Source organism: Anabrus simplex, chromosome 7, assembly GCF_040414725.1.
Source record: "Anabrus simplex isolate iqAnaSimp1 chromosome 7, ASM4041472v1, whole genome shotgun sequence".
NCBI lineage: Eukaryota > Metazoa > Arthropoda > Insecta > Orthoptera > Tettigoniidae > Anabrus > Anabrus simplex.
In genome coordinates, this window is record NC_090271.1 from 180,101,948 (window position 1) to 180,126,208 (window position 24,261).

The 24,261-nt window shown below is 37.8% G+C and overlaps 1 protein-coding gene across 1 annotated transcript in view; it reads left to right on the forward strand.

Moving 5' to 3' along the window:
• Positions 1 to 24,261, forward strand: part of AlaRS (alanine--tRNA ligase, cytoplasmic) — a 449,485-nt gene that overhangs the window by 419,350 nt on the left and 5,874 nt on the right. Inside the window, exons 17-18 of the mRNA XM_067150816.2 lie at positions 7,490 to 7,660; positions 17,582 to 17,695. Of these exons, the coding sequence (XP_067006917.2) occupies positions 7,490 to 7,660; positions 17,582 to 17,695 (285 nt within the window). The remainder of the gene's footprint in view (positions 1 to 7,489; positions 7,661 to 17,581; positions 17,696 to 24,261) is intronic.

Genomic DNA, 24,261 nt, shown 5'->3' on the forward strand with positions numbered 1-24,261 from the left:
TACCATTTACAATATTTCTATTCATAAACATTTATTATATAGTATATACAGTAGACCCTATTCTTTTTTTTAAGTAGTTAAATATTATGTTGTGTTTTTTTCCACTCATGCAATGTCGGATACGCCGTGCGGGAGAAATATATGATTCATAACTTGAACGCATTTATCTCGAAACAGGACTTTAGCACGTACATCATTGCTGTTTTAAAGGCCTCAGTTGTGTTGCCTTGCTAATTCAGTTGTCCACCTCTTAATTCACAAGGATCTCTCAAACTCTTGACTTCATCTCTACAACCTTTCCTTTACATCGTTTTATTTTCTCCCCAGATAACCGCGTTGTCAGCAAAGGAGAAAGCTCATAAGTTATGCTTCCCCTTGTTTAATGCCTTTATTACGTTATCCACCACTGTGATAAGTAGGAGGGGTGACAAAGCACTGCAATGTTGTACTCCTCTCTTTGCTTCAAACCATTTGGACAGCCCACAACCCACTTGCACTGAACTGATTTTTCCATAATGCAGCATCTTCACTTTTACAATAAATCTTTCATGAAACCTTCAGCTCTTTTAGCCATTCCCAGATATGTTCCCTCAGTATGCTATCATGAACTTTTTCAGTGTGTAGGAATAGCGGAAATAGTGGGATTCTCTTTTTCCCAGTGCTTCTCCATCCTGACAGCAAAGAAATGTCATCGTTGTTCTTCTGAGCCTAAAACTATATTGTTCCTCTTCCACTAAAGATTCCAAATTCTTTTTAATCTACTCTGTATGATTTTTCCATAAGTTATAGGCCATGAGAGAGCAGCATAATGCCGTGCTATTTGGCCTATTTCAGCCTGATCCCCTTCTTCCTAAAAGGGTATGATTATGCCTGTCTTCCAGTCTTTTGGGATTATGCTTTCTTGCCATTATAATATAACCACTGGTTTGCTCACGACATATCCACATTCAGCTCATCCACTCCCACTGCTTTCCCTTTCCTCATGCTTTTCAGGGACTTTTGTCTCCAGCCATATAATGCTTCTACTTGGCTCATTAGTACTAAATGGACCGAGCTCGATAGCTGCAGTCGCTTAAGTGCGGTCAGTATCCAGTATTTGGAAGATAGTGGGTTCGAATCCCACTGTCGGCAGCCCTGAAGGTTTTCCGTGGTTTCCCATTTTCACACCAGGCAAATGCTAGGGCTGTACCTTAATTAAAGCCACTGCTGCTTCGTTCCCACTCCTAGCCCTTTCCTGACCCATCTTCGCCATAATACCTATCTGTGTCGGTGCAACATAAAGCAACTTGCAAAAAAAAAAAAAAAAAACACTACTAAATGGCTCCTCACTGTCTCATGTAGTGCATGTCACTCCATTTAAGAGTTATTAAAAAAAAAAGTTCTTAAATTCACTCCTGATTACACCCTCTTCTTGCACTAAGGTTCCGTTATCCTGTCTGTTGCATTTCTGTCTTCTTACTCACTCTTTCTGTTCTTCACTACTCTGTATTATAATTTCTTACTTCCTATACTGTCTACTTCCAGAGTATCCACAAATTCATTCCATATTATCTCTTCTCTGAACACCCTTTTATCTTTGCATTTTTTGTTCTGTAAAGTTCTTGTAGTCTTTTAAATTCTTGGCTTGCTGAGTCTTGGATATTTTTGTTGTTTTCGTTATCTAGCATCTGTTTTGCGTGGTGTCTCTCTTTAAAGGTTGTTTTAACTCTGTTGTTTCACCAAGGTTTGTCATTTCCCTTCTTGGTTGATCCTATTACTCCACATGAGCTTCTCCCACAATGTATCTTTAAAATTTTTCCATTCTTCCTTTACTGTAATTCCGTTACCAACATACATACATACATACATACATACATACATACATACATACATACATACATACATACATACATACATACATACATACATACATACATACATACATACATACATACATACCTTTTCATTATAGACTGTTATGCCTTTCAGCGTTCATTGTACAAGCTTCTGTGAATTTACTAAACGCCACCACAATCCTATATTTGTAACTAGTTCTGTGGCCTTGTTTAGTTCTATACCGCTTATCTTTGAATTGTTAGCTACTGAGTCTAGTCATCGTCATCTTGGTCTACCTCTTCTTCTCTTGCCCTCCATAATGGAGTCCATTATTCTCCTAGGTAAACTACCCTCCTCTATTCGCTTCACATGGGCCCACTGCCGAAGCTGGTTTATGCGTCCAACTTCATCCACCGAGTTCATTCCTAAATGATCCTTTATCTCCTCATTTTGAGTACCCTCCGGCCATTGTTCCCATATGCTTGTAGTGGCAATCATTCTTGTTAGTCTGTTACTTCTGACTTATGCGTAAGATATCCTGAGTCCACCCCCCTTTCACTCCCGTAAAGCAAGGTTGGTCTGAAAACAGATCGATGTAAAGATAGTTTTGTTTGGGAGCTGACTTCCTTCTTACAGAACACTTGATTGCAACTGGGAGCTCACTGCGTTGGCTTACTGCACCTTGATTCAATCTCACTTACTATACCAACATCCTGGGAGCACACACATCCTAAATACTTGAAATTATCTACCTCTTCCAGCTTTGTATCCCCAATCTGACATTCAGTTCTTTTGGATTTCTTACCTACTGACATCAATTTAGTCTTGGAAAGGCTACTTTTCATACCTTATTCCTTGCATCTAGTTTCAAGTTCCAAGATATTAGACTGCAGGCTTCCGGCAGAATCTGCCATTAACACCAAGTCATCAGCATAGGCCAGACTGCTTACTACATTTCCACCTACTCGAATCGCTCCGTACCTTTTTATACTTTCCAACAGATGATTCATGTATACTACGGAGAACAAAGGTGAAAGATTGCAGCTTTGTCTAACCCCTTGATCCAAAAACTCATTCTACCATCAATTCTCACTGCAGCCCAATTGTCAACATAAATGCCTTCGATTGGTTTTAATAATCTTCCCTTAATCCCATAATCCCCCAGTACGGCAAACATCTTTTCTATCGGTACACTGCCATATACTTTCTCTAGCGCCACGAAATATAAACATAGTTGTCTATTCCTCTCGTAACATTTTTCAGTTAACTGGTGCATACTGAAAATCTGATCCTGACAGCCCCTCTGTGGTCTGAAATCATACTGGTTTTCATCTGACTTCCTCTCAACCACTGCTCACACCCTCCCTTCCAAGATGCCAGTGAGTACTTTGCCTCGTATACTGATCAATGAGCTACCTCGATAGTTGTTGCAATCCTTCCGGTTCCCTTTCTTATAAATAACATATATATTTTGGTCTAAAAGTAATGGAGAAAGTCATACAGGAGACTGAGGGATATAATAGAAACGCAGTTAGAGGAAGAACAATATGGCTTTAGACCAAATAGATCAACAATCGACTTGATATTTACAGTGCGAACGATAATGGAAAAACATCTGGAAATGAACAAGGAAATCGTCTTTGTAATTTTGGATTTGGAAAAAGCTTGTGATACAGTTAAGAGAAAACATGTATGGGAATGCCTACTGAAAAGGAATGTACCATAATCATTAATTAACAAGATAAAAATGTTGTAAAAGCAGTGTACAAGTGGGGAGTGGTGACTGAAACATTTTATACAAAAAAATGTCTCAAGCAAGGAAGTGCACTGTCGCTATTATTGTTTATTATATTGATGGATGAAATCATAAAATGTGTAAAACAGAGTATCAGTAGTGATGAAGTGAATGCTTTGGTATTTGCAGATGATGTGGTGATTTGGGGAAAGGGAGAAAAGGAAGTACAAAGGAGACTGGACATTTGGAATGAAAATCTGAAATAGTTCGGAATAGTAATTAGTAAAAAGAAAACTGTAGTCATGCACTGTGGAAAAGAGAAAAAGAGAAGCCAAGTGAACATAGACGGAGAACGTTTAGAGAATGTAGAACAGTTTACATATCTGGGTAGCATTATTAATGGAAGTAATGAAATCAACCCTGAAATTAATAACTCACCAAGTAAAGGTACAACATTTTATCATTAAGTCAGAGAGCTTTTATGGGATGGAAAAGTACCCAAGAGAACAAAATTAACATTATATAAACAGTGTTTCATACCAATTGTAATATACGGACTAGAAACGCTGGTAACTAATAAAAGACAGGATAGTATGATCCAAGTAGTAGAAAAAATGTAATTTTTAAGAACATATGTTAAAAAGAGAAGAAGAGAGATTGGATTCAACATATTAAAATCAGAGAAGAGCTAAATATAGAACTAGTATTACCGAAAACGCAGAAAGCAAGACTTAGATGGTTTGGACATGTAAAAAGAATGGGAAAGGAATGGGTTGCAAGAAGGGAATTGGAAAGGGAAGTTAAGGTAAAGAGACCGGTTGGAAGACCGAGAAGAAGGTGGATGGATCAGATTTGGAAGGACATTAGAGAAGCTGGATTGGATGCAGCGGAAGTAATGGAGCAGGAAAAGTGGAAGGACAGAAAGGAGTGGAGAAGGCTTGTTAACCACACCCGGGCGATGGAGTGGGACATTGATGATGATGATGATTTGTCTTGTTATCATCATCATCGTTCCCCTTAACCAATTTGTTGTTTGATTGGGTTGTGGATCATTGATCACCATCTCTGTCTTTCCATCATTCTTCATCAAAGATAAGTTTGCTAGTCTCTGCCTTAGGTTTTGTTCAGTTTGTTCTTTCCATAATTTCCTGGGTCGACTTCTAGGTCTCTTCCTTTAAACCCCCAGTTCAAGCATCGACTTTGAGATCCTCGTTCTTCCTATTTTCACGTGTCCATACTACCTGAGCCTCATTTATTATACTCTCTCTCTCTCTCCCACTCCACATACACCTAGTGTTTCTTGTATTTAAGTATTTCGTATTCAGTCCTGTCTTGTCTTGGCCAACATACTTCTTAGGAATTTCATCTCACCTAACATTCCTCTGCTTTCATCGTTTCCAACATTGCAGTTCCATACATTAAGATTGGTAGAAAGTAGTTCTTGTACACAATTTCCTTGCATTATGATATTTTCTTTCTCCATAACAGTCCTAACACTAGTAAAGCCGACCAGGTGACTGCACTCTTCTGCTTATCTCCCATATCATTCTTCCATCTTCCGATATCATACTCCCAAGGTACTAAAAAAGTCCTTACTGCCTCTACTGGTTCCACCTGATCTGTTGCACCCCCTCCTCCATTTGTTGATCCCTAGTAAAAACAACAGTTGCTCTTTTCCTTGTTAATTTACATTCAATCACTTCATTCCATATGTTAATCTGTTCTTGAACCCCTCTTCACTTTCACCTAAGAGCACAATGTCATCAGCAAATAACCATTCTTTTAGTGTTCCTGCCCCAATCCTCTTCCTGATTTCCTTGATTTCCTTGAGTATTTCATCCATTATGATAGCAAATAAGAGATGTGATAATACACTCCCTTATCTCAGCCCCATTTTCACTTTGAATTCTTCTGTTTCTCCTACTTTGGTCCATACTTCAGAGATGCAGTTGCTGTATATATCACCTGGATCAATTTATGTGGGACCACCTCTTCCTCTTCCTTCATCTTCTAATGGAAAGTCTAAGTTCCCATTGAGGGAATTAAAGAGTTTTTCCCACCTATTGAGCATTAAAAAGTTAGATGCAAGGCTTTTCAGACATTTGCTGTACAAAACCAGCATTTTATCTTAGGCCTGACACTAGACTCATCATAGTGGAATGTGTCAGGCCCTATCCACTTATGCTGGGGTGTATGCTAGTGAATTTATCAGAAGGCCATTAGTAGAGGTACAATCTGAATACTGCATAAAGGAGAGAATCTCCACAATGGAATTATTGCTCGCCTAGCAGTTCCTAATGTGGGATGGGGGGAATCTATTTCCCTCATTGCGGCCAGTATCCAGTAATCGGGAGATCGTGGGTTCGAGCCCCACTGTCGGCAGCCCTGAAGATGGTTTTCCGTGGTTTCCCATTTTCACACCAGGCAAATGCCGGGGCTGTACTTTAATTAAGGCCGCGGCCGCTTCCTTCCAATTCCTAGGCCTTTCCTATCCCATCGTCGCCATAAGACATATCTGTGTCGGTGTGACGTAAAAGCAAATAGCAATAAATACTAATAATTTCCCTCATTGGGAAAGGCCTCATCCTGTTAGGTTTCCACCAGTAGCCTTAATTTTTTTTCTAGAATTATTTTGGGAACTTTCATTACATGCAGAGTTAGAAGTTAATTCCTCTGTAGTTTCCACAATCTCTTCAGTTCTTTTTCTTTTTTTTTTAAATAGAAACAGTAACTCCTTTTTCCCAATCTCCTGGGATTTTCTTCAGTCTCCAGGCTGCCTTAAGCACTCTACTTCAGCAATATATTCCAAAGTTCCCAGCAGTTCGAATTATTTCTAAACTTATATCAGGGCCGATGACCTTCGATGTTAGGCCCCTTAAAACAAGCAACAAGCAAACTTATTTCATCCTTCTTCTTCCTAGTATTATTTCCGAACTGTGGCAGGTCCTGCTTATCGGCACATCTTTCTCCATTTGGCCTGATCCAGGGCACCCTCATGGGTGACACCCACATACTACATCCACTCCTGGGGATTTCCCGTATCTCATCATATGTAGTATTTTCCTACTTATGACAGAGTTTGGTTACTCTCATAATGTGGATTGTCTATCAGTGTCACATATTCCTTATTGTATTCATATTCATCCCATTCCACATTCAGTAGGTTCTGAAAGAACATTGTCCATCTTCTTGATGGCAGGAGCTTCAGTGATCAAATTGCCTTGTCCATCTATTACACTTACTGTCGTTTCATAGAATGATCACTTGTTCTTTAGGAATCCATACATTTAATTAGAAAATCCTTTAGTTCATTATTTTTACTTCTCTTGTTAGAGTAATAAGGTGATAAAACATATCTTGGTAACATAATTATTTTCTATGGAACATTTTGTTGAAATGTCATAATTAAAAATATATATTTTGCAATGAAAAGAAGTCTTTTCTGGTCCTTTTAATGTCTAAAGAATATGAACAAAACTGTTAATTCTCCTTTAATACCTTATAAACTACACATCTGTTTACAATGAGGAAACTGGCAACTAGTGACACGAAAATTTTCATGAGAAAAATAATTACAACTTGATTAATCTCACTTGTGAACATGAAACTACACACTTTCATCTACAATTCAGTATATTTTACAGAGAGATTGCATGCATTTTAAAATTTCATATGCATTTCCACTTTCTAGTGAAATTGCCCTTAATGAAGGTAGCATTGTATTTTGGCTACTAGGAAATTACTCACCTTCTTTATCACCATAACTTAATCACTTTGTATTTGTATATAACTTAAATATTCTATGGTAGTTTATTCCAACACACACATGATTTTGAGTTGAACGTTTTTATTTAATATTAGAATATTACATTTAAAGCTTTTCAGTTGTTATTTTGATTCAGTTCATTTTGACTATGTAATTTTAATATACTCTTCCAGGAGGAAATGAGAACAAGACTGAAAGGCATGAAGAAGCAGTTGGATGACAAGGATCGCATGAGCAAAGCTGCTGTATCCAGTACTGTGGCAGAAGATGCTAAGGCTCTAGCACTTGCAAGTCCCAATCAGCCTTTCTTAGTTGCTGAACTTCATGCTCTGTCGAATTCTAAGGTATGAAATGTTTGGCATGGTATGTGTGCCCAGTTTCTGTGCTGTGGGAAGAGTTCTAGGCTGGATATTTATATTTTCTTAGGACCATGCAGCACTAACTTTAAAACCACTTAGGTTTGGTATATTTACTTGGATTTCATTGAAAAAAGGAAATACACATTCCAGAACCTCGGGTTAGTCTTCATAGTTGAATTTAGTGTGAAACATCTCAAACACCAAAACACTACTACTGTTCAAATTTTTTACTTCTGGCTTGCTACACATCATTTAGTTAGTCGAGTCAAGTCAGCCTGAGTAGGTGAGATTCTCTTTGGGAAGTGTCTTCTTTAAGGTGCAGTAGTTTTTTGCCATTGGAGTGGAAGCCCTTGAAATTTTCTCTCAAAAGCACTGAAATGTCCAATAAGCAGTACTTGGAACAAATTCCACTCTAAATTTCAGATTACAGCAGAAGTCCGCTATTGTTTCTGTATTAAACTGTGTATTTTTCTTCAGTTACAGAGAGAAGCCTATCACTAATGCATCCATTATTACGAGCGATTAAGCGTGTGTTCTGTCTTCTGGTATCGATACTTGTGCACTCCACCGATTATATTGAATGCGATCGATCATCTTCAGTATCGTTTTCTCATTATGTGCTCTAGCGAGCTCTCTTGTTAAACATTCCAACTCAAAGGCAATGTCAGAGTCAATTAGTAATACTTGTCAACTGGTGTTCTGTAAACATAATTCGAAATGAATAAGATCATGTTTCTATAATATGCGCATAAATAATGTGGTCAATAGCAGTAGTTAACTTGTTATAAATAAATTATGAAGTAAATGATTGCTTAATTTTAATGCTATGTACTGAAATTAAGTAAGAATGTGATACACATCAAAATGTGGCGCAGAGTGGATGACTGATTTCGGAGTTCAGTTTATTCATTAAAACCTCGCTAAGGATATTTCTGTAGGGGACAAGGAAAGGGAATGTGTTAAGCAAGAAAACGTACTATTGACTACACGAAATAAAAACTATCCAACAGGGATATGGTATGTTAACACTTCGTTTCTTTTTTCTGACATGCGTGCATTTTACGTAGTGTCTGTATGAATACATTGAAAGATATAGGGTATCCATCATTTCTAAAGATAGATTAGAGTATTAAAAGGCGAAAAAAGACGAGAAAACTAATACGAAAACCTTCTCCAGTAGGGCTTATTAAATAACAACGGTGTATTAAAAGGTGTGTAAAACACCAGACAACAAATATACATTGCACTGGGGTCCATAAAATTATCAGCGCATTATTGCAGATCATACTCTTTCTAAAATGTTACCTGAAGCCTTATATTTCGGAGCAGTGGGTTATTAAACATTGTTTTCTGTTCACAGTCCTCGACCTTGAATTATTTGGAGGTTAAACCCGGCCATGTGAGAGAGAATAATTTCTACAATCATCTTGAATGCGTCAGTACTTTTTGATAGACTCGACTCAAGTCGAAATTCGAAGGTGGGACCTTCAACAAACGTCCCACTTCCTGGATTTTAATTTTGTCTTCATCAATAAGTGATTTCATTTACAACAACCCTTCACTGTATCACTCAACATAGAATAGATTTCTAACTTCTGAACAGACTGCAAAGTACAAGCACAAACAGGCTTACTGGTTATTTAGCAATATCGATGAAAACCATTGAGAAAAATTGAACTCTCCTGAGGCTAACGGCTTGTTTCCCAATGGTGTAATTTACTTTGTAAAGTTCAAGAATTCAAGGCCATTTTCGCACAACTTTCCCTGACCTTCCTCCTGTGGTGAGGGCTCTGATCAGTGTTGAAAATCACGTTCCTTTCTAAAAACAATCCAGGGCTGGAAAAAATGTGATTGTACTAAGCGGTAATAGTGAAAATTTGTGACACGATAAGTGAACTATTTTTTATAGATTTCATACGACATGAATCGGAATTTTGAATTTACGATGTGCTAAGCAAGAAATTGTCTTAATGAGGAACTCACTAACGAGGTGTCACTGTATTTTCTCGCGTCTGGTTAAATTTCGGAAAGGCTATTCCCAAGATAGCGGAATGGTCATAATTACTCTACTGATGCTTGAAATATGTTTTCATTATGCGTAGGTCGAGTCATAAGTCATGGCACTATTTTTTTTCTCGCGAACAGGAAACACAGAAAATCTAAGATAAGCATTTGGAAACGTACGGTATGTACTTGCGTATGATGCCACTAGATGGTGTATGTAAACAACAGTGTGGGTCTAAGCATGCCCTCAAGTTCAGTGTGTGGTTTCCCATTTTCACACCAGGCAAATGCTGGGGCTGTACCTTAATTAAGGCCACGGCCGCTTCCTTCCAACTCCTAGGCCTTTCCTATCCCATCGTCGCCATAAGACCTATCTGTGTCAGTGCGACGTAAAGCCCCTAGCAAAAAAAAAAGTTCAGTGTCAGAGTGAGAGCGTCACAGCGATGGGAATAGGATATTCTTCCACTCCTGCCTTATTTGCCTGATCTGAGCCCATGTGACTATGATCTAATCCCCTAAGTCACGAAGCCATTACGTGGACAATGGTGTGCTAACAAAGAGGACATCATAACAGCATTTCGGAGAGACGTGTCGCACATTAGCAATACACATGCAGCGAATGGTATTTAACGCCTGCCCCATTGCTGGCAACGCACAGTGGACACCTTGGGTGATTATTTCGAAGGTCTGTAACCAGTGGAGACCTGTCCTTTGTGCATAGTCTTGTGTATTTGCTGTCTGTACCATAATAAAACAATGATTACGAATGACCTGTGTTCTGTCACATTCCTAAGAGAATCTCCTGCAATCAGAATTTGTCTTGAGGCACTGTGTATAAGTACACGCCCTATATTTCCAAATGCACATCTTAGATTTTCCGTGTTATCTCCTGTTCACGAGAAAAAAGATAGTTGCCATGACTTATGACTCGACCCTCGTACATATAAGGTTAAGTTAGGTTAGGCGATACTGTTTGAATAAGAAAACTGAAACATTTGCCAAGGAACCAACTGGAGTGATACTACTTCAGTTTTTCAGAATGATATTGAACATACACGTTCACGTACTCTCGGAATGAGAAAAGTAACTAACGTGTAAGTCGTAGTATGGAAATTGCAGAAATGAACAAACTGATTGCCGTTTCATACCATTTTTAATGTGTTTGGGCATTTTCCGACTTTTACGAAAAGTGGAACATAACGATAATCTGCTATAGCGAGTAAATTTTTCGGCGCCATGAATTCTCGCTATAACAAACTTCTACTGTACAGTAAAACCACTCTATAACGGACACCTGCGGGACCGAAAAAAATGTCCGTTATGAAGGGGTAACCGCTCGAGAGAGGTTATGAAACCGGTACCATTAAATAGAAGTTGGAACACAATAACCCATGTATAGTATGTGTTAACAATTGTTGCAAATGTACCTTTAATTATATACTGTATACAGTATTGTACACTATAGTGCATTGTACTCACATGAGAAAGTTGTAAATGGCCTGCTGCAGCTGCGATGTACTGTATTAGAGACAAAAACGCTTCTATGGAAACCTCTATTGAGCACACTGTACACTATTACCGTTCACCATGTTAAAATTAAGAACGACATACGAGTTTTTGAAACTTAAATCAATATGTAGATGTAGCAATCTCTAGCACAGTACAGTATATTAGCACTTGAAAAAAAAAATCCTTAATGTTTGTTTGTTTTATCCATTTTGGTATAGCAGTAATATTTTCACTATGTGCAGTTAAATCCTGGGTCAAATTTACACCTTTTTCATTGTTTTGTTTATAATAGAACTCTTTCAGTCGCTTAACAAAGCCAAGGGCCACACTGTACGAGGTTATTGGCAGCACATTAATTTCCATATTTTCTTCAAAGTCATCATTAGCATCACCTTCATTCCCGCTTTCGTCAGAATCTTCATTTTTGTCCTTCTTCCCTTGGATTGACTGAAGAATCGTTTTCGTGTCTCCACTCTCACACTCTGTTGGAATATCTGAATCAATTTTGATATAGGTGTTCACTTGTACACTGTAACCTGCTGCATTAATCAACTGTTGTGTTGTTTCCATGCTGTCAGGAAGAGTATCCGATTCTATTTCGGGATGTCCACCACTAGCGGGAAACCCATCTTTCAGAAAGCAGTTACGAATTGTTGAGGCTATAATGTTTTTCCATGCATTGGTTATCCACAAAATTGCTTGGAGAACATTCAGTCCCTTTATCAGTGTTTGAAGGGTTACTTCATTCTCGTTAAGTTCTGATATTATGTGCTTCATCACTAACTGTCTGTACATAACCTTGAAGTTCTGGATCACTCCTTGGTCAAGCGACTGAGAAACTCATGTTACATTTCCTGGGGAAAAGGCGATCTTCACATTTTGCAACTTAATTGTATCCGGATGCGATGCTGCATTATCGAGGAATAATAACACTTTTTGCTCCTGGCATATCATTTTTCCGTCCAATTGGCCGAACCACTCTGTCATTATTTCTCTGGTCACCCATGCTTTCCTATTCGCTTTCCATTCAGTGCCAAACTTCGTAACGTCCATATTCTTAAAACACCTTGATTTTGCAGCTTTTCCTATCACAAGGGGTTTCTCCCATTCTCCACTCATACTTGCACATAACGAGACCATAAGACGTTCTTTTGCAACTCATCCACCAGTACGATGATTTCCTTTGAAACACAAAGTATACAAGTGTTAGTTTTTTAATATCCATCTTTTTTTTTTTTTTGAAATTAAATATTATTATAAAATGTTAAGGGACATGTTTCGCCCATATTAAGGGCATCATCAGCTTCAAACTCAAACCTGTATGGTGAAAAATCAGGATCCTGATTGTTCTTACAAGTCGTAAAAAGAGGATATCAATGTAGGTGTTTGTCTAAACATAAAAATTATTAGAATGTCCTTGGTTAAAATCGTAGTATCAAGCTGCATGTCATAAGTTCACACGATTATCCAAAAACCTGTTGGGGGTAGAGCAATAAACAGCTTTATAATGAAACAGAAATGTGTTTCCTTGAATATTCCTGTTGGAGGATAAGAAAAAGTAAAGCTGATAGATTGTTAAAGATGTTAATTACGTATGTTAAGATAAGACAACAGTCTTCTTAAGTGGCTGTTCAGCTGCCTATAGTCTTATTTAACTGGCTGAAGGAGTGAAAGTCGAATGTGTTACAATAAGATAACAGTCTTCTTTAAGTAGTTATGGGAGCAAGGAAAAAGTATTCGCCTGTCTATAGACGCATTTATCGTGCTTGAAGGAGCGAAAGTTGAAGGTATATCGACGTTGATAGAGTTTTTTTGTGTGAAGTCTGCAACAAGAGGAGAGTGAATGCTTAGGAAAGGTATTTTTGAAGAGAATGTGGGTTTAAAAAAAGAAAAATATGGAAAATGTATAAAACACTTACTCTTTCGTCTGTAAAGATGTAAATCAATTATGGAAAGGTTAGTTGAAGAAAAACAATGTTGTGTGTAGGTTCATTTATTTCTTTGACTGTTATGGTGTTGATCGGTTCTATGGTAGCGTTGAATGAGTGACCCTTGTGCTTCTAGTATTTTATCAGTGTGAGATTGGCGGAGGAGGGTGTGGTGGAGGGGAGGGGGTAGGTGGGGCGTTAAGTTTATGTGTTGTTGGTTGCGAGAGATTTGCGTGGTCGGACAGGGAGGGAGTCTCTAGCCAGCCATTCGAGGCCTTGAAATCTCTAATACCTAATTCTGCCACGAATTCTAACGCTTTTGCTTGTATCATTGGTTTTGACACAGGGACATTCTGACTTCTTATTTTAGCGAACCACTCTAGCTTTGCCTTGTCAATGAGAGCTCCACTACCACTTTGAAACAGTTTAATGCACTGTTCGTTGCCATTTAAATGCCATTCTTTCACTAGTTCCTCTTGCTCAGCTGCCTGTGTCTTTCCAATCTTGAACACTTCGAAGAGTTTACGCACACCACACTTCTCATGTTTATGATAGTCTATTATGCCTACCTTTTCTTTTAGAGTTAAAAACTTCCTCGGAGCCATGTTTACACCAACTTACTAACATCAAACTGAACACATCAAAAGCCCACGAGTCAATGAAAAGTAACCTGACAGTGAAGGTACGAATTCTAGCATTGTCGAGCATGTCAGATCACACAACGTCCAGAAGTGATAGCGTAGCTTAGTGTTGCCTTCCAAGAATGTGTACAGCCTGGACCAAAAGTTACGATATCTGCAATTCTTGGAAGTACCAACTTGTGAAAAAAAGTAAGCGAATACATACTGTACAGAGCACAAATACAATATTTTTTTAAAAAGAAAGTGTCCGTTAGGAGAGGTTTAATTAGAGTTTCTCGTGGCTGTGGTGTGTTCGCGTCCGTTATAAAGGGCGTCCGTAAAAGAGGGGTAAATTGCTCATACACAACATGGTATTTAATTACGGACCTAGAAAATTGTCTGCCAATGAGGGGTGTCCGCCAGTGAGAGGTGTCCGTTAAGGCAGGTTTTACTGTATATCTTTTGGATTGTAGGGAGTTCCTCCTCCAGATTATCATAGAATTTTTAGTAGAAACCTTTTTCGTTTGCTACTGGTTTAACATCGCACTAGCACATCAAAGGTTTTCTGCAACAGAAGGATGAGAAAGGTGGTAGCAGTTGCCTTAATTAAGATACAGCCCCAGCATTTGTCCGGTGTGGAAATGGGGAACCATGGAAAACCATCTTCGGGGCTGCCAAGGGTGGGATTGAACCCCACCATCTGCTGAATGCAAGCTAACTGCAGTAGTGCCCCCGTTTTGCCGGGCAGCCCAGCCGGTAAGCAAAAGTCCCAGAGGCGGAACGTTCGCTTACAGGCAACGCTAAATTATAGGGGACAGGGACAATCTAAGGACTGACGACAAATGAAAACACTAAAAAGAAATGGGTTTTAACATTTATTAAATAAAATATTAGCACTTTCCAGATTCTATAAATATTTTCAAAATCTTGAAATAAAAATATTTAGCTCTTCCCTGCTGGAATTCACCCACAGTTCTTCATTAAATTGCATTCTGCAAAGATACGAAACTAAGTCTTAATAAATCGTATTAGGAAATTAAATAAATTATTATTTGAGAAAATCCTATCTCAAAATATCAAAAATCTGAATTATTTTCTTTTTAAATTATTATTTAAATTAACAATACTCTGCGATTCATTTTACCGTGAGTCAAATTTTTACCTCACACGAAAAATCAAATAAATCATTTCTATTAATTAAATATTATTCTAATTAATTATTTAAGCTTCAAATTATATAATAACATTATTTTGAAATCCAATATCCAACTCATTAGATTCTTATTTTTATGTCAATTGACCTAGTGTTGTGCACAACTCACAATAAAGACTTAAAATTCTCGCATTGTAGAGTCAAACATTTTACATTATGTGAGCTTAGTTCATTGACGCGATCCTTGCTTAAGTATTTTCCCTCGAAGCAAAGATCCTAATCTATCTTATTCCGTCATAAAATTACTTAAAGATTCATAATTGAGCCAAATATGCTCGCCACAAAACAACAACAAAAATCGAAACTTTACGCGCTCAGCGTACACATATCATGACGAAATATAACCATGAAAATCACAATTACAAACAAAATCAGTCATTCATCCATCTCACATTCAAGCTTTGGTCCACGGTAATATTATCAAATAGATTTATCGAACCCTATCTCTTGATTTTTAATTTTAAATTTTATTCGAAATATGAGAGTTTCTCCCGATGACAATATCAGACAAGGGCTACATTACGATCGTCTGACGTGTGATTGTGACAGGATTATCACTTTTCCAATGAAATAGATTCCACAACGATGTTCCAGGATAATTTTACAGTAGAAATCATCACTCAAAATTCCATAGAACTGCCTACAGTCATAGATAAATAAACATTCGCGCATACCGTCTATGAGTCACGACTACTTTATTTTTAATCTCTTATTATCTCAAATTATCGATCAACATGTGCTGCATAAGAAGAAATTATGTTCAAAGACACACTCTCTTCCTTAACTGACTCGTGTAATGGACACACAAATAAAATCCTATCTTAAGATCCATTTACAAGTCTCAAAATACCAATAACAGTAAATGCAAAATTTGTGGACATTCAAACCACGACCAATATTCCAGGCCAACATCTACTTCAATATAGCACACATTAATCACTTATAAGCACAGTAATAATTACACTCATGACCTTTAAACATTCTATTAGACCGTAATAATGCCAATTATTATTATTATTATTATTATTATTATTATTATTATTATTATTATTATAATACGCGCGCGGTCGCGTCATCGCAGGCTATGGTTTAATGAAATCATAGATGACTCTATTCTATCTCGAATCTATGGTAAACCACAAAACATCAAGGAAAAATCCTAAATTCACAGAGCACGTTGATATTCTGTCCCAAATAATTCACAAATTATTCCATCATTATTTTATAAATTAATAACTATTATCGCGTGGGTCAAATATTTTTAACACTTTCCTCGACTTATCATGGGACAGTGAGAACATGTCACGAAGCACTCACTCAAATAGAACAAATTATAGGTCCCAAATACACTCTCACACACATCAAATCTACCAACACCAGTGAAAGAAGAGTGAAATTCCTAACTACAAAGACTATTAGAAATGATTTCAAATATTCAAGCAAGGACTACGTCTACATAATTATTACAACAGAAAATAGAGAAAAGTATAATTTAAAATCTTAGCTGTAGTAGACTTGGCTTCTGGACTCGATTGATGATCAGTGAATATTTAACCAAACTCCATCTCCGATATTATTCTCTCCCGGGCTGAATTATGCCTCACATTTTAATTATACATGGCTGCAGCAGGCGAGGACTTAGGACAATTACAAACTCCGTCGTAATGCTGAAGTTCCATTCTTCCGAAATATTTCAGGATTGCTAGGGATCTTCCGTCTTCTGGTGAAAGCTGAAACTAAAAGAAATAGTTCCCAACACACACTCGATTCTTCAAGATGGCACAGTTTTTACCTACTTAAAAAAAATTTTCTTCAGATTTATAAAGTTAAGGAAATCTGAACTGCTGCGTTTCCGATATTTCTGTGTCACAAAATTTCCTCAGAAGCAGAAAAATTATCGTCTTTCATCAAATGAATGCTGGTAATGTTCCACGTCGGATACGCCGTTTCCAATAACACATGTGCTCGAACAATTATTCCCGTAGACAACTGAGCAACTGAGCGAATGAGCAGAATGCAAATGAGAAAGATTTCCCCAGGTACATGGGTATTTATTTCTTCAAGACGTAGGTGTGTTTGTTAATTGAATTTTATTGGCTGAGATTTAGCGATCGGGCTAACCTTGCGATTCAATTGGTTAAATATCATGACGTCAAAATCTCAAAGTATTGATCGCTTTTAATCTGGTAGAGTTCCTGTCCACGTGCTACCCATCTGGTGTCTTCAACAAGGCACAAAAAAAAACCCCAGACTCGCTTACACGGCACGGGGAAAACCTGTTTTACTGCGGGCTAGCAGACAGTGCAGAGTTGAAATCACCTTCCTGGATGATAATTTTATGCATTGTTCCACCCCAGTAATAAAATATTCTTTCCATACAAACCAATAACCAATTTTCAAGGGTGCAGTAGTAATATTTGATGTACCATTTTTCTCTTTCTTTACAAGATATATGCAATGAAGGAAGATATTTAGATCAACTCCATCTATGTGCTTATTATAGTCCACAACTGAATTCAGCTTAATATGATGTGATAGCATATTAAATGTGTGTTTGGTAGAAAGTAATTTTCCTGTAACTTACTTCCACATTCCACTGATACATGACTCTAATTTTGAGTTCTTTTTCTAGGCCTTGGATGGTGCTCTGAAGCAGGTAAAAGCACTTTCTCCTGAGACTGCTGCTATGTTCTTCAGCATTGACCCAGAGGCCAAAAAAATAATTTGTCTATGTGCTGTTCCTAAGGTAAGTTATTGCCAAAGAATGTTTCACTTTGTATCTTAATAGAGAGATTCCTGGATTGCAAATTCATTCTAGAGCCCAGAGCCAATTTTGGTTTGACTTAGCTACCCCTTTCCTTCTATCCTTTAGTTGCTAACCGCGGTGCTTTCTTCCTTCCCTTAACCTGTAGCATCACTTGACTTTCACCTCTCTTTATTTTCACTACAGTGTCTCCAGTAAGCATCATCAGTGAAAGACACATTAAATACTGCATAGAATTATTATTCTTTGCTTCTTCTTAGTTTTCCTGTTTTATTCAGGTTAGATTTTTGTTAATTAGGAAAAGCATATGACCTTGGTTTAAATGAAACATGTTGAGAATGTCCTGTTGCTTTGAGTATAGTTCTTTGTCATTGATTGAAGGTAGTGAGAAATCAAGCAAAGCGAAAGTAGGCTAACAGCCTTTCCATTATAGTGACTGTTAATCTATTAATCTTTAGTTATGGAATGTATACCGTCCAAAATGATTACCAGAACATGTTTTATTGATTGTATGCCATACTGTATAGAACAATAATTGGCAACTAGCAATGCTACGAGATATATATGTATTCTTTACAGATAAATTACACCACAAAACATCGTTTGATTCTCATTCACGTTTACAAAACAAACTTAAATGTCCATACAGTGTACATTGTAAAAAAACTAAGTAGGAATACCCAATCATCTACTTCAGTTTTCTTCCGAATTTGAGAGCTTTAGTATTGTGTATGCCCTCTGTAAGCATTTATCACAGCCTGACGCCTACGTGGCATACTTCGTTCAAGTTTATGGAAGTCACTCTGCAGTACCCGTTCCCATTCTACAATGAGAGCCTGTGAGAGTTCCTGGGGAGTCTGTGGTGCAACAGGATGACCAACACATCAAGCATGTCCCACATATGCTCAAAGGGATTAAGGTCGGGACTCTCCGCGGACCATTCCATCACTTGAATGTGAAGCCTTCTCAAGATGTCTGTGGTGTTCCCTGCCACATGCACCCCAGCATTCTCGTGCCTGAGAAGGAATTCAGGGCCAACATTACAGTATATGCAGCACCCCCCACATAGAGTAACAAGATCTGGTTGATGTACTCCCTGGCTCTAAGGCGGCCATGGACAGTGACAAGATCTGTATGGCTGTCAATGCTATTTCCACTTTGCACCATTAGAACCTTTTCCAAATCTGTCCACTTTCTGTGTAACACTCACCAGGGCCTCTCCATACATGTATGCACCCATCACTTGTGGAGTCAGGGGACATCGCAACCCATCTATGAACAACATAGCTCTCTAGTGGTGGCGTTGCCAATTGATGTGATTATGGGCAAACGGAAGGTCATGTGGGTAATAGATTCCTTATGCATAACCTGTTTCCTATCGGATACCTTAACTCCTGTTGCTCTTTTAAGATTTTCTGGCACTGGCTGTATGACGGGGCAATGTAGAAATGACCAGATATAAGTTGTCATTGTGGGTTGAGATGCATCGACAACCTTGTCTAAATACAAAGTATGTTGCAAGTGTTATTTTTTTTAATATCCACCTATTCAATACAAAGAGATCTTTTTAAATAATCAAATATTATTATAAAATGTTAAGGGACATGTTTTGTCCACATTAAGGGCATCATCAGCCTCAAACTCAAACCTGTATGGTGAAAAATCAGGATCCTGATTGTTTTTACAAGTCGTAAAAAGAGGATGTCAATGTAGGTGTTTGTCTAAACATAAAAAATGATTAGAATCTCCTTGGTTAAAATCATAGTATCAATTGACTCAATGCTCCGGAAAGTATAATCTTGTGAACTTGTGACATGTTTCTGTAAATACATTTCTGTATTGAAATATGATATATTATTTGACCTATCATTATTGTTTAAAATAGTGTGTTTACTAGTGTGCTTCAAAAAAGATGGTCTACTGCAGTTTACTTCACAGATATAACATTGGTATAATAATTTGTTTGTAATTGTTAACCTGTTTGTAAAAAATTAAAAATGTTTCGTAAAGTAGCTGCAGTCTAATAAGGATGTAGAAGTTGAGGAACTGTCTGTCAGGTCATCAGCCCAGAGGCTGGTTGGATCCTCAAATAGCAACACCAAAGGCTATGAAGTTAAAGGCAAACCGCAAAAACCAATGGCAGAGACCAAATGAGGCGTACTAAGCAAGATGAGGAGTGAGGTAGTTTGCCATTGCTTTCCTCACCGGACCAGAAGGTGCTACTGCAGCACGACTGATCCTATGAGCAACACCTTTCACAACCCTCAGACTCTAGTTGTGCTCCAAATGTCTTTACTCAGCATCACCCATACCCCAGCAACTTCCATATTGTCACAGCCATGGATGAGAGTGGGACTTCGTTGGAAGCTACACTTTGCTCTTGCCTGTGCCAAGAAACGGATAGAAAAATACTGCATCCATCAAAAAATGGCATCAGGCGGTTTCGAGGAACTATACAGAGAAAAACAGGAAGAATGTAGTAAATTAATTTGTAGAAAGAAAAATGTCTGCCTGAGACAACAAATAGAATCAATCCAAGATGATTACAGAAACAGGAACATCCACAAGATGTATGGAACTGTCAACACAATTGAAAAAGGATTTCAACCAAGATCAAGTGTTATGATAGGTAAGTCTGGAAATTTAATTGCTGATCGGGACAAATTATTAAATTACTGTAAGCAATACTTCGATTCCTTGCTAAATTGTGCTGATCCAGAAACCTGTATTGGTAAATCTTCTAGTTCCTGATCAGAAGAACAAATACCAGAGCCATCATATCAAGAGGTATTACAAAGTATTATACATTTAAAAAACAATAAAGCTTCAGGTAGTGACAACATTCCTACTGAGCTTATTAAATATGGTGGAGAAAGATTACATAAATATATACATAAGATCCTTCTAAGGATATGGCACGATGATGTTATTCCAAAAGAATGGCAGGAATCACTTATTGTCCCAATTCATAAAGGAGGGGATAAGGAAGAACTTCAAAATATCGTGGTGTATCTCTTGTAAACACTGCCTACAAAATTCTCTTTTATACTTCTATAGCGTTTAAAACCATTTGCTGAAAGTGAGTGGGGACTATCAGAATGGTTTTCTTAGTAACAGATCTACTACAGACAACATATTTGCAATTAAGACTATTAATGATAAGGTGAGGGAACACAAGGAGTTGGTTCATTATCTGTTTATAGATTTCTTCAAGGCGTATGATTCAATCCATAGAGAAGGGCTGTGGAACATCATGTTGGAGTTTGGCTTTCCCATAAAATTAATTTAACATATGCAAACTGTGTATGGATGGTACTGTGTTTTGCTCAAGGGCAGAAAATCAAATTCCTTCCAGAATAAAGATGGTCTGAAACAAGGGAATGCACTATCTCCTCTTCTATTCAACATTGCACTGGAGAAGATTATCAGGAAATTAGTTCTTGTACCTGCTTGCATCATATTGGGGAGACAACATAAAGTCCTTGCATATGTGGATGATAATGTTCTTATTGGCCGCAATGAATTAGAAATTAGGCAGTTATTTGTGGAACTAGAGGAAAATGGCAGCAAAAATTGGCCTGCGGGTAAATAAAAAAAGACACATTACATGGTTGTACAGAGACCGAATAATGAGGAGGTTGACAGATTGCCTTTAAAGATTGGGAAATATATATTTAAAAGAGTAGAGGAGTTTAAATTCCTTGGTGTATTAATCGATGAGCAAAACTGAAGGCAACAGGAACACAAAGCTAGAGTTAAGAATGAAAATAAAACATTTTACTTTATGAGCCCTGTAGTAGGCTCCAAGTTTTTAACAAGGAATGCAAAAATGATTATCTACAATACAATCATTTCACCAGTACTTCTGTATGGTTCCGAGACAGAGCAGCAGCAGTTGCAAATCTTTGAGAATAAAGTTTATAGAAAAATATTTGGCCCATGGTTTGATCCTCTCTCTGAGAGCTGGCAGAAAAGATCTAATTATGAGATTCACACCATCTCTCAACAACACACTATAATGGGTGTGATAGAATCCAACAGACTGTGCTGGGCTGGACATGTACTGAGGATGCAGGATAACAGAGCACCAGTAGAGCTATACAAGGGATCTCTTAATGGGAAAAGACCTCAGGAAGACCCTGAAGCACCTGGAAGAAGGAGAACAATAAGGTATGCTGGACCCTCCAGATTGATAACTGGGAAGAGCAGGCTCAAGATCAAAAAGGATGGAAGAGGATTGAGATCGGCACGGGAACTTCACGTCCCTCAGAAGCCTATGGAGTGAGTGAGTGGAAGTTATTTTGTATTAATTGAAATATTTAAATAGAGTTACTTGTTGCAATTTACTGCTAAGATCCACCATCTTTTGAAATCAATTTTGCTAAATCATGAAAGAAAGCTCTGTATTACAGTATCTATTAATACACCCAACAGTAAGCACATAGTCGTGCCAGAACGTTATGGCATTAAAAAGTAATAATCTAAAGACAGCACTACAAAATGATAGAATAAATGCATGTAAACATCGCACTTACTCCAGCTCCTTATGGTCAGTTGTAGATGAACATGCCTCTAAGTAGTTCTCGAAGTATCCACCTGCAGCAACACATTGCTATACGCACAGAACCTACAGAAGATCTTATGAATGTAACACCTGACTTTCTGAAAGTCGCCAATTTCTGGTTGGCAGTTATATAATATTGTTCATCTGCCATGTTTAACGTTTTTGTTAGATCCCTTCCATTGGGATGGAACACCTCTGAAGGCAGGAGTCATATTAAAATCCATTAGTGCATGAAGTTTCTTGGTGACATTTTAGTTAATTTCTTTTGTGTTTTTCTAACCATTTGTAAGTATATTAATTATCTTTAATGCATAGAACCTGGAATATTGCGTACTTCGGTAGAGAGGTGCGATCTAAAAAAAAATCAGATCACATACAAGGATAACCCGATGAGAAAGAGAAGATTCAGCAATAAAAAACCAGTACAGCACGACGAGTTTATTGTTGATTTTGTCAGAATATCAGATATACTCACATACAAGAAACATGCTAAAATATTGATACAGCGTAGTTTTTTTGCTCAAAATTCTGTACTTCTATTACACTTCACATAATACTCTACATCACCCTATAGAGTTCAAGGAAACTGCATGAGGCATTATGCCACCATTGTTTTTCTGGTATGAATGGTAGGCCTTGAAACATTTAGGGTGCAAACCTACAGTCACATCTGTCGCGCATAAATTTTGCTTTACCTGAACACTGCTGCATTTTTTTTCCGTGCTCGCAGAAATAATCCAGTGTTTCCTTCCGTCAAAGCGAAAATCTATGTTGGGATCACACGGTTGTTTTCCCCTTCTAGAAACAGTTCCATGTGTCTTCAGTAAACTAATGCATAAACTAATGCAACTTCGATACTTCAGGAGATTTTGCGATTTATCGTCATCCAGCAAGACTAAGTATTATCAGCTATGCATTACAAAACAAATGTCCATTAAGTAAATAAAGATTGGCCAGTACCTTTTTTTTTTTTTATGTTGCCACTAACTGATCTATTAGATCTCTGCCACCCTCCATTCCTTTACTATAGGAGACAAAATGTGTAGGCTGCTTGATTGTCGACTTTCCTTCCTTTTCTTTAAAGCATCTAGAGCAGGATCCGTCTCTTCTTTTTTTTTTCACCATGGTTTGAAAATTAGCCTCTTGAAGACTAAATTGATGTCACTAGGTAAGAAATTCAACAGAATTGAATGTCAGATTGGTGATACAAAGCTAGAACAGGTCGATAATTTCAAGTATTTAGGTTGTGTGTTTTCTCAGGATGGTAATATAGTAAGTGAGATTGAATCAAGTTGTAGTAAAGCTAATGCAGTGAGCTCGCAGTTGCGATCAGCAGTATTCTGTAAGAAGGAAGTCAGCTCGCAGACGTAACTATCTGTACATCGGTCTGTTTTCAGACCAACTTTGCTTTACGGGAGCGAAAGCTGGGTGGACTCAGGTTATCTTATTCATAAGTTAGAAGTAACAGACATGAAAGTAGCAAGAATGATTGCTGGTACAAACAGGTGGGAACAATGGCAGGAGGGAACTCAGAATGAGGCGATAAAGGCTAATTTAGGAATGAACTCGATGGTTGAAGCTGTACGCATAAACCGGCTTCAGTGGTGGGGTCATGTGAGGCGAATGGAGGAGGATAGGTTACCTAGGAGAATAATGGACTCTGTTATGGAGGGTAAGAGGAGTAGAGGGAGACCAAGACGACGATGGTTAGACTCTGTTTCTAACTATTTAAAGATAAGAGGTATAGAACTAAATGAGGCCACAACACTAGTTGCAAATCGAGGATTGTGGCGACGTTTAGTAAATTCTCAGAGGCTTGCAGACTGAACGCTGAAAGGCATAACAGTCTATAATGATAATGTATGTATGTTTGCTGCTATGGTAACAACATTGTTATCTTTCCATCTGACAGCAAGTATTTCACCCGAAGAACAGAAATCGCTGGTTCCACTTGATATTTTCTTAATTTCTGCTGTGTTTGAGA